Source organism: Rhododendron vialii, chromosome 8a (assembly GCF_030253575.1).
Source record: "Rhododendron vialii isolate Sample 1 chromosome 8a, ASM3025357v1".
NCBI lineage: Eukaryota > Viridiplantae > Streptophyta > Magnoliopsida > Ericales > Ericaceae > Rhododendron > Rhododendron vialii.
Window position 1 is genome coordinate 10,374,034 of NC_080564.1, and position 11,947 is coordinate 10,385,980.

An 11,947-nucleotide genomic window follows, 5' to 3' on the forward strand; every position below is an offset into this window, starting at 1 on the left:
CAAGTGTTTTTACACATGGCCTATGGGCATTTCATGAATAATGTAGGAGTTCCACAGAGAGTCCATGGTAGATTCAAATTACAAAATACGCTTGCAGATGAATTTCCGACGACGTATATTGGACACGGATCCCCTACTTATGTGAGTGTCATGTGTCCGACATGGGTATCCTATACGTTTAGTAGGATCCATGTAAATCCCCATCTCTTCTGTTTCATTAATTTCGGCCATTTACTGGATTATGTGTAATTCATAATCTTGAGTAGGATAACCAGTGTTGATTTTGTTTTTCAGATGGCGGGGATGCAAGTAATGAACCCAGCTCCTATAGAACTTTTATCAGTTATTGATTCTTTAAAGAAACAAGTTGCTGCTGACCGTTGTCTTTTTATAGAGGTGTGTCCTTGCCTGTGATTATATTATCTGTTTATCCACTTTACATATAAATCCTACTTACATTATATTTCCATGGATTTTTATCTTTTGCCTCCAGAAAAGAATGGAAGAAAATAGGCTAAAGTTGGTTGATGTCAGTACCCATCTTTTTAAGTTATCACTGGAAAGAAGAAATGACAAGGTAATCGGCATTGATAAGAGCATAGACCTACTGACAAAGAGGCAGAAAGACGCAATTGATATGCAAAATGGCATTGACATAACTAACGGGGATATGGATAGTAGTAGCTCACAAGAAGATTGCCATGCGTCTTCAGCAATTTTGCTAGGATCTAGTATAGCAGTCAAGAATGCTGTTCGCCCTATCAAGCTCACAGAAGTTAAAAGACTACCACCTTATACTACTTGGATTTTCTTGGATAGGTATGTTAAGATTGCTAGGCATATCAAAGTATATTTTAGTGCCGTTCTTGTCCGTGCTTCCATGGGTCATCAAACGGACATGTGTTTTCTTTTGCTGCTTGCAGTTTGTCTCCTTTAAGAACTTTAATGAACGCGATTTTTGAATTTTTAGACCTCATGCACATCAGCCATTTATAATTATTTAAAATTGTGAAATAGCTTTATATTCATTATTGCTAATTACCCTTTGTTTTATTGTTATAATGTGTAGTTATCAATTCTGCAGATAATTTTGTAACCATCAATTCTCCGAGAAGTGTTCATTAACCATTAGTGACAACATCATAGTGATAGATTGTGTTCATTAAAACTCTGCCCCACAATACCCATAGAGTGGTTGACTGGTTGGTATCTCCTGGCCCTATACATAGGGAGGTCAGAGTTTTGAGCTCCCTTGGACACAGTATTGTGGTGGGGTGTTTGGGACCCCACTCCCCTGTTCAGCGGCTGGTATGGTTCTCATGTTGGGCCTTTGTGAACTTAGCCAGCGAGAAAGCGCAGAGAAACTAGTCCACAAAGCTCTTAATTCCAATTGCGTGGAGTTGACATCATAAATTCGTGTACACATCATGTGAAGGAATCTCATCTGGTCTATCTTAGAGGTTCATGTCTTTTCCTGTAGCATTGTCCTATTTGTCCTTGAAAGTTCTCTGTTGTTATTTTACCTATTATTGTTTTGAAGTTCAAAAGTCTGCTCATTGGACCCATTGGCCATTCATTACATTATTATGTGTTGTGGAGATTTTGGCCTCAATTTTGAGAGTTTCAGTGTTGTATTTTGTTAAGGAAATGAATCCCACATTGCTTGGGAGTGGAATGAGTGATCACTTAACATCTGGAACCTCTCCACTCATTGCGAATTGGTTTTGAGATAGGACCTGTTCCACTCCACATTTTATAAAATTTAGTAATTTACAATCCACACCCCGCAATGACAGACCAGCGAAAAAGGCTGCACGATGATAGGAACCAAAAAGTGGCCACACGTGACAGACCTCAAACGCGGCTGCACGTGAGGGGGGATGTTAAGGATATGAATCCCACATTGCTTGGGAGTAGATTGGGTGATCACTTAATAACATCTGGGACCTTTCCACTCATTGCCAATTGATTTTGAAATGGACATAAAGTTTCCACATATTTAGATCTTTGTCCATCCGAATCTCACACCTGCCTTCTACGCCCCTTTAATGGGACCAAGACCTTAAAGTTGCCTAGTGTCTTTCATACCATTTTTAGTTATGTTTTCTATGATAAGAGAAAAATGGAAAAGAAAGAAAACCAATCATACTTATGTCTGGTAGGATCATTCACAACCAATTAGTAGATTTGGTCATGATGACGTTTCTAGCATGGTCATGATGGCAGCTTGTAACTTGTTGTCTTATGACTGATTTGTATGCAGGAATCAAAGAATGACAGAGGATCAATCTGTAGTTGGTCGAAGGAGGATATATTATGATCAGAATGGGGGTGAAGCTCTAATTTGCAGCGATAGCGAGGAAGAAATAATCGAGGAAGAAGAAAAGAAAGAATTTGTGGACTCTGAAGATTATATTCTTCGGTTAGTATAACTGAATGTCCAATGCGGTTCATAATCTCCAATAGGGGTTCTTTTATGCATCTAACTTTCTGCGGAAAGAAGATTTAGGCGATGGCTTCTCACTAACACGGAGAGACCGTCTGTGTTCATGCTTTCTATTGGTTCAGCACTAATCATTATTCAATGGGCGAACAAATCTCCATGTGCGAGTTCACAGGGCTCTCATTTATAGTAGGGCTGGGAGATAGGTTACACCAACCTTTACCCCAACCTACTATGTTATTTTTTGTACTGCTTTTCATGTCTTTATGTAAGCATTTGCTCCTTTTATGATTGTTTGCTCCTCCCTGAAACTCTATTGTCTTTTGCTGGAAGCGCAATTATCTTTTCTTTTTCCCCTACCTCTTTCTCTCTCAAAAAAAGTTCATAAAGTTTTATGCTTCATTGGACGAAAAGGTGACACGGAATTTCATCTCCAAACAGATATGTGATAAGAACAGCGTTAAAGTTCCTTAGAAATTTAAGGGCAGAACTACACAATAGATTAGGGTTTTTCTAGTTATAATTGAAGAAATGCGAATACCTTTCCCCTGAAAGCGTCTCAATGTTCTCATAGTATTAGAGCGATGAGATGTGTTTCCCAGCTACCATTTATTTTCTCTTGCTATTTTTCTGGCGGATTTTACTAAGCACTCAACTTTCAACATATTTTAGCAGAAAATCTAGTTTTGACTTTGTTGGAATTTGAAATGAATTTTTGTTGTTATTTGTTCTTATACCTTGGATGGACAATTTGTATTTATGCATATTCTTGCAGATTTACCCCTTGTATTGTTTGGTTTTCTTTCTAGAATGACCATAAATGAAGTTGGTTTATCGGATACTGCATTGGATGCACTAGCTCAGTGCTTTTCCAGAAAACCTTGTGAAATCAAGGTATGTATATGCAGTTCATATGGGACAATTGCATCGGTCTTAGTTTGTTCTCTGTTGAATAAAGTGCTTTTGCTTTTCAGTGGTAAAACTGGTCATAGTGAAAACTCTGGTCCAGCTGTTTCCCATTTGTTTTGTGCTGGCTTTACAGAGATATGAATCATCACCAAACATCTTATACAGGAGAGATACGAAGTTCTTAGTAAGGGAGAAATTTCTGTAGAGGACCACTGGAATTCATTTCTTGATAAAGATCTTGATGCGGCTCTGGATTCTTTTGACAATTTGTTTTGTCGCCGATGTCTTGTAAGCAAAGCTGCAGGTTTTGTTGGTTTCTATGTTGTTTTGTGTCATCCTCTGACTACCTCTTTACTCTTTACATTTTCTATTTGCAGGTCTTTGATTGCCGATTGCATGGATGTTCCCAGGATCTCGTCTTTCAGGTAACTTGGTTATGTATGTTAGGTTATGCAGTCATATAAAATCATTGTTATCTGCTACTTTCAGAATGTTGTCTGCCTATTTGTCAGGATTGTAATTTATTCAGTGTTATATCAATTGTCAGGCTGAGAATACACTTCCAGGGAGCTGTGCAGATGACGAAAATGTACCATGTGGCCCACTTTGCTATAAACTGGTACATTTTATAATTGTTTTCTTCAAACAGTGATAGTCAGTTCTGGATTGTTCGAGTGAAGTAGAATACATTTAGGTGTAGTTGTCAAATGATCGAGCGAAATTGTCTAGCGCGGGTCAAATTGTGAATCTTAAAGTTTCAGTTACTGTTCTCAGAGTAAACAGCCAAAAATGAAAAATAAACATGTGTACATAGATATAGACATTGACAATGACTACAAATGGGAAAAAAATTGTTCTGATTCTTCTGAATGATGATCAAGTAATCTAATAGCTATAAGCTTGCTTATCTAACAAGAGGTTCGGATCTGAGGCGTTGAGCACCTTTTTTTATGTACTATCCTATATACCCTAATCGATTATGTAATGATGTATGAACTAGAGGGAACGAAAATTCAAAAGATAGATTTAAGAGAAATTGCATTCATATAAGATATAATACTAGACAAGATTCACAACTTTTTGTATAATAATACTAGTTTAGAAAATGTAAATAATTAAAAAACATATGTTGAGTCCATCTAGTTTTGCTCATGTCAATATGTCATGTTCGAATATGTTTATATTACCAATTGCAATTCATTATTTATTAGTACAAGTTTTATTTTACAATTACACCTCTTTAAAAGATTATTTTGATATTGTTTTAAGAAAAACTAAGAAACAATGGTGGACAAATGTCACAAACCTGATCTGGATCATTCGTAGACTATAACCACCAAATGATCAAGAATATGCATGATCATTAAACACTCTAGCCTTTAGGAAGCAATATTATTGCTTTTTTCCAAGATAGAAAAGAGGTAAAAAGCATCCGAAATCGTCAGATCTAACAGTTTCAAAAATAACACAAAGCATTAGTTATAAATGGACTCTTGAATCACAAGATTCATCATAGATGCTATTCCTAAGTTGATTCACTTATCGATTCATATTTACTTTGTATGAATCGTGAACTGGATAATGAAACGTACTGTAGGTTGGTGCTAAGACCTTCCAAGTTATCTTCCAATTTCTTGGTGTTGTTGCTTCTCATCTCCTTCCTTTTTAGATGTGATGCCATAGCATTTTTCAGAATTGCTGCTATCGTTTGGGCAACAACATCCGTATCATATGATTGCTTTGATAGATATAGAATGCAATCTATCTTTGAAGAATGGGTGAGCAAACCAATCAAGTATCTGCAAATTCACCTTTTTCAGGTTCTAAATTCAGGATGCAATGCTACTATAACTTCTCCCATGCGAACCAATTCTCAAGAAAAACCAGTCCCTTCCTCTGATGGGACTGGGGCTCCGATCTCCGGGATAAAATCTCTGGGTCCATCTGTACGAAGGAGGGAAAAATCATGTCAAAGTGAAAGTGCTTCATCAAATGCAAAAAACATGTCAGAAAGCAGTGACTCAGAGGCCAGACCTGTACAGGATTTTAACTCTACTCCTCGCTCTCCGTCGCTATCCAAGTCGAGGCTTGGCGGCAAATTTTGTATTCATAAAAGGAGTAGCAACTAAGTTGCTGAACTTGTTTTACTTTGCATGCAGAAAAGGCAGAAGAAAATGGTGGCTTCTGACTCTGATACTCTTGGGTCGAGAGATATGAAGCTTCGATCTACTTCTCGTAAGGAAAATGAAGATGCTAGTTCTTCACAGAAACTGAAGTCTTCAAGTGCTGGAAAGGCTTGTAGGAAGGACTCAACAATAGTTGACGGTCAAAAAAATGTGCAGCGGGAGGTTCCTTTTGGTTCATCAAATGAGATTATTAGTAACCGACCAGCTTGTCGTGATGACACCTTGCGGAAAGAAGAGTTAGTGGGCGAAAATATTTGTAAACAAGTAACAAGTGACAGGAAATCATGGAAACCTATGGAGAAAGCCCTTTATGAAAAAGGTGTTGAGATATTTGGAAGGAAGAGGTTAGTTACTTGAATTTTTGTTGTGTTCGATTGGGTTAGCTATTTTTAGCGAGCTTCTAGAGAATTTGAAAATATACACGAGTTCTCACGTTACTTGGAGAATTGTTTTAGTAGCCTTGGCCCTTGTGTACTATTGGGCTTTGCAAAATATATCTGCATGCAGAGGTCAGCTTATGAGATGAATTTTAAGTTTGTTTGTTTCCCTAAAATTTCTTTTGGCAGTGACTGAATTCAATTACCTTAGGCTTCTATAAGCTCTTGAACTTGTGCTGTGGCTTCATTTCCAGTAATCAAAGTTATCAAACAATTAATTACATGGTATTTTTTTTGTTATCCATGACTGAGTCAATAAGCTTGCTGTCATTATAGTTGTCAGCAGGATTAGGTCAATGGTGGTATTCCTATAGTGTAAGCAGGTGTAGAGCGTAATTTTATTATCAACAAAAGATGTACCTTGAAGCTTAAGACATAAACTCAGGTAAACAAAACCACAGCCCGTATGAGCCCTTCCACATAGTTCCATTTTCTGCCTTTCTTTATTTAACCACTTGGTTTGCTCATCTCAATCTGAGCTATGGCTGCATTTGAATTGGAAACTCCACAATTTATCTTTTGATCTGTCTGACTGGATTCCCAAACATTTTGAGATCTTTTGGAAGTTCTTACAATCAATTGATTCCCTAGTGACGTTCTTTATCGGTCATTGCAGCTGTTTAATTGCTAGGAACCTTATGAATGGAATGAAGACTTGTTCAGAAGTATTCCAATACATGAATTGCTCTGAGAATGGAATATTCTCTCGAGCAGGTGATGGTGCAGATTCTCTGCTTGACGGCTTCTCCAAGGTTGATTGTAATGACACCACGGTGAGTTTTGTCCGTATGTGTTTTTGGCATTTCATTAATCCTTAACCGAAGATAATATCTTGCTTTTCTTGGGGTGAAATGTTCACCAGAGTAATAAAGTTAGAAGAAGATCAAGGTTTTTACGGAGGAGAGGTAAAGTTCGTCGGTTAAAGTACTCATGGAAGTCTGCTGGGTACCACTCAATGAGAAAGCGGATTTCAGAGAGGAAAGATCTTCCTTGCCGGCAATACAATCCCTGTGGGTGTCAATCTTCCTGCGGGAAGGAGTGTCCTTGCCTTCTAAATGAGACCTGCTGTGAAAAATACTGCGGGTAAGTCGTCGTTTTTCTTTATGGGAGAAATAAGCATTGGGTTTTCTTTATGTTTATTCTTCATTCATGTGGGCTACGACGTGGCTTTTATTTGTATGTGTTTTTCATCATCGACACAACTTGACAAGTCTTGCTGCTTTAAAAAGCTATTTTTCCTTTCTATTTTAGATGCCCAAAGACTTGTAAAAATCGCTTCAGAGGCTGTCATTGTGCCAAAAGCCAGTGTCGGAGTCGTCAATGTCCATGCTTTGCCGCTGGCCGAGAATGTGATCCAGATGTTTGCAGGAATTGCTGGGTCAGGTGAGTGTATGACTATTGATCTGGATCTTTTCGGTTTGCCAGTATCTAGATGTTTGTGAAAACTATCTTCGGAGGCTTTAGAAGCTTATTTTTGATGATAAATTGAACCCATTCAATTTGAAGAAAATGCTTGGCATTGTTCTAAAACAATTTGAATTAAAGGATCTATTCAAGGCTAGGATGAGGTTAGATATAAAGATGCCCAACATATACTCCACTTTTGATGCATGGGCCAACTTTTTTTATCTGATTTGATCGGTGCATCATGCATGGGTAACTGCCAAGATGCTGCTGAGTCAGATCATCATTTTTAAGGTTGAGAATCTGATATAGAGCAATAAAAATTTTGAATTCAGAGTTAATATAAAGAAGACAAGGGTTCTGGGCATGGTTGTAGTCTGTCTCTTCTTCATGACAATGTTGGCTCTAATGTGTAAGACGAGAAATTGTAGCTTGAATCTTACATATTCTTGGTAGCGGAATAAATTTTGCTTTTGTAGAATATCCTCTTAACTTCAGCACGAATAGGCCTTGTTCGTTTAGCACATTTGGGTATTTTAGTTTTGGTAGTGTGTGGAGAGAGAAATAGGGTAATGATTGGAGAGAGGGGTAATGAGTAGAGAGAGATAGAGAGAGAAATGAAATTAATAATTGGAGAAATAGGGTAATGATTGAAAAACAAAGTTAAAACAAACTAAATATGCTAAACGAACAAGGCAAATATTCGGTATCATTTTATTTTGGGAAATTTTCCTTAACATCTCACTTACTGGAATTAGATGAGATGTTTAAACAAAATGGAAAAATATCAATTGACAGTTACGTGTGCCCAGTTTGGTTCAAATTAGTATAGTTAAGTTTTTGTTTATGAGAACAAAAACGTTCTGACATGTCGTATTATCATGCATGCACCCACGCGTGTACTTATGAAGTAGCAGTTATTGACCCCGTCAATGATTTCCCATTGGTCGATTGAAGAATGTAAAAGTTGACCTGGGTTCCGCCTTGCTCCTTACCAAGCCCGCCTCAGCTCTTCCCTTACATCCATCTTTATCGCATCACTTAGTGGTGTGGTGGAGTGCAGAGCAAGTTTCTGAAATCTGGAAGCATGAATCTGAATATCACATGGTTTTTGAGTGTTTATCTGCACCATTCATGCCTTCTGAAAACCTGGTTTTTGCAGCTGTGGTGATGGCACTCTTGGGGTTCCCTCTCAAAGAGGTGATAATTATGAATGTAGGAACATGAAGCTTCTTCTCAAACAGCAACAAAGGGTAATCATGATGTTATTTTGTTGTCTCTCTTTATTGTTGCAAAGCCAGAGAAGAAACTTTGTCATTTGAGGCACCTGTCTTTGGAAATCAACTTCTTTGTTTAATTTGGTGTTGAATTGAGGTTTTCGAAACTTTCACACAATTGTCTAATAGCTATTAGGAATTTCCCTTTTTTTCCTTCTAGATCCTTTCACTATCCATTTTGAAGGTGATCCCTGTTAGATAGCTTGATATACTTCGTTGGGTCCATTTCCTAACAGCTTAAGCTTTTGGGACAATTGGTAACTTAATATGGTGTCAGAGCTTAGGTTGTGAATTGTGAGAGGTCTTGGGTTCAAGTTTCTCTGCATTTGTTCCCCTTTTGCATCTACTTCTCCCCAACGGCCCATTCTAACAGGTTAAGTTTTTGGGACAATTGGCAACTTAGCAATCCCACCATAAATGCTGTTGGAAATTTATCAGTACGAGGCTTTCAGTTTTCATTTCTTATGGGATCTTTTATTTTTGAACGGGAGGGACAGTAGTCCAACAACATAAGGTGATTCTGGAAATAGTACCGATGGAAAGATTGAGATATTGGTGGGGGCTTGAAATTCCTTAGTACCAAGAGACAATTTTGGGCATGAAGAATAAATTCTTGTGCTTTTTTGTTTTTTCTGTACAAAGAAGTGGATAAAGGCTCTAAATATATCTTTGCCAAAGTCATGGTCTTCCTGTAGGTTTTCCAATGTTCAATATCTGTGAAGGCATTACCTTTGCTTGACATGTGAAAATGTTAGGTATGTCCCACCTCCATGGTTGGATTGCCAATGTAGGTAATGGTCTAGCTATTTGAGTTGCTTATGCAATTTTCTTGTCTCAAGAAGAAATTTCTTCAGAATCATTGTTGACATTTTCTGAAGGGACGGATTATTCCCAAAGCCACAATGGCTGCTTCCACAACCCAAGCATAACATCAACCGGGATATACTAATATTGGCATGTGGATCTGTGAAATATTAGTGTCTTTTTTATTTTGTTGTAAATCCAATTCTCAGTTATAAAGTGCACCTGTGAACTCTGATGGCTGATAAGATTCATCCTGCTTATTGAATTGGGGTTTTTTTTAACAATTTATAGGTGGAATGTTTTGTTTAACTGCCAAATCTTGTGCAGCGATTTGGAGTGGCACTAATGGTTGCCAAATATTTTTAACACTCCCTTAATGTGGGAAGCAGTGTAGCACCTATTTCGTATGTTTGATTTTTTTGGCACTATATTGTTATTTGATCCAAGAATTTAATATAGGTGCGTCAACTATATTTGGTAGATACTGGTTATTAGTGACACCGAATTGAACTGGGTTGACATTTCTATGGTAGAACTACACTCAAATTTTTGTTAACGAGTTTTGTTATCTTCCATGCTTGTACAGGTTTTACTTGGAAGATCTGATGTATCTGGCTGGGGAGCTTTCTTGAAGGTAATAATACTACAGTATTTTATGCATTACTCTTACCTTGCTTTTTCTCTTCTTTGAGATTTTTTTGCCTTTTGGCTACTCTCCAGCATAGTTTTTTTCTTCTTTTGCATGGTCTCTCCAGAATAGTGTTGGCAAACATGAATACCTTGGCGAGTATACCGGTGAATTGATCTCGCATCGAGAAGCAGACAAACGTGGCAAGATCTATGACCGTGAAAATTCTTCGTTTCTCTTTAATCTCAATGATCAGGCATGATACACCACATGCCCTTCTCATTTGTTCAAAGTTCAAACTATATATCTTCTGTTCTTATGGATTGAATACACGTTTTTTTTTTTTCTTTTTCTGTATAGTTTGTTCTTGATGCTTTCCGGAAGGGTGACAAATTGAAGTTTGCCAACCATTCGCCAAATCCGAATTGCTATGCTAAGGTAACCCTGGCATTTTTGTGCAAAAAGTGGTTTGAACACAAACAAAAAAATTCAAAAAAAAAGGACAGAAATATTGTGGATTTAGCTGAATTCAAGGATCAAATTGTTACGGTTAGCTAGAAAAATGAAACATACTGGTTACATTTTGAAAATGGAGCCAGAACATAGTGGATGAAAATTCCAATAGTGGATAGATGGTAGCGTTAGATTCTTTATGATAAAAACTAGATCGAGAACATTTATTAGCATCCGTGTTTACACTTGCCTCTTTTGAGCCTCTAAGAGAATTCATAAAGCGATTGTGTCTTTCTCTTTTTTGGTCACTTGAGACGCTGGCTTACCGTACTGACCAAAGACCGACATAGCATTGTAATCGGTGCTTAAACTTGAACAACTCAATGTTCCATCCTCTATGTTTTGTGGAAACTTGACATGATTCAGTATGTACGGTGGGAATTCCACTAATATTTCCTTTCGGTCTCCTGACTCCCGAGAAACAAGAACATTATGATCTTTTCAATGGAAAAGAAACAACATTTTTGTGCCTTGGCTAATAAAGTCTTCACCTGCAATAAACTTTCTTTTGTAGGTCATGATGGTTGCTGGGGATCACAGGGTTGGAATATTTGCTAAAGAAAGAATTAGTGCGGGGGAGGAACTCTTCTATGACTACCGTTACGAGGCAGACAGAGCTCCTGCTTGGGCGAGGAAGCCTGAATCGTCTGGTTCTAAAAAAGAGGACACTGCTCCTTCAAGCGGTCGTGCTAAGAAGCTTGCTTAACTGAGTATTTATATTAACCCTAATTGAATTTTTTTCACCCCCTTTTTGACCGTTCTTTTTGAGATAGAAGCCTCGTTACCATTGACATCCGAGGAAAGGTAGATTCTCAGTCATTCAGTTGCCGGAGAGGCCATTGTTCTCTCCTCTAATTAACTTGTCTAATTTTGTTTTCCCCATTCATGCTTACTACTGGAGAGCTGAGTTTATTGACCCAAGCCGGAATGCATAGAAAGCTTTTAGTGACTCCTTACCATTTCTTACACAATTGTTTACATGTTAAACAGAGAATTGGTGGATGTGATCTGATGAAGTATGTTTATCAGAAGTATGTTTAGGCTAACTATGAATTGAAGGTTGCTTTATTCGTAAGAAACTCTCCATGACATTTTTTTCCAGTGGAAAATTATTCAAAACCAGCATTTTCGTATTGGAAACTAATACCGAATGATGTGCCTATTATTAAATGTCAAGCTTATTCTGCAGGAGTACTATCAAAAAGTTGTTGATGCTATACACATGCGCGCGTATATGTATGTATATACATTGCAATACATCTTGGTTTGTGTGTATCAATTGGCCAACTATATTGGCCATCTCTCTCTCTCTCTCTCTCTCTCTCTCTCATAGTTCTGGTTCACAG

The 11,947-nt window shown here is 37.6% G+C and overlaps 1 protein-coding gene across 1 annotated transcript; it reads left to right on the forward strand.

Annotated features, from left to right (window-relative positions):
- Positions 1 to 11,741, forward strand: LOC131336469 (histone-lysine N-methyltransferase CLF). The gene is made up of 18 exons (XM_058372327.1): positions 1 to 141; positions 295 to 396; positions 494 to 819; positions 2,264 to 2,422; positions 3,253 to 3,337; positions 3,518 to 3,640; positions 3,730 to 3,777; positions 3,900 to 3,971; positions 5,173 to 5,388; positions 5,512 to 5,882; positions 6,592 to 6,748; positions 6,838 to 7,058; positions 7,227 to 7,358; positions 8,542 to 8,632; positions 10,047 to 10,094; positions 10,216 to 10,344; positions 10,449 to 10,526; positions 11,116 to 11,741. The coding sequence occupies exons 1-18, from the start codon at positions 16 to 18 to the stop codon at positions 11,305 to 11,307; spliced, it is 2,676 nt and encodes an 891-aa protein (XP_058228310.1). The 5' UTR covers positions 1 to 15; the 3' UTR covers positions 11,308 to 11,741.
- Positions 11,742 to 11,947: the final 206 nt, after the last annotated feature.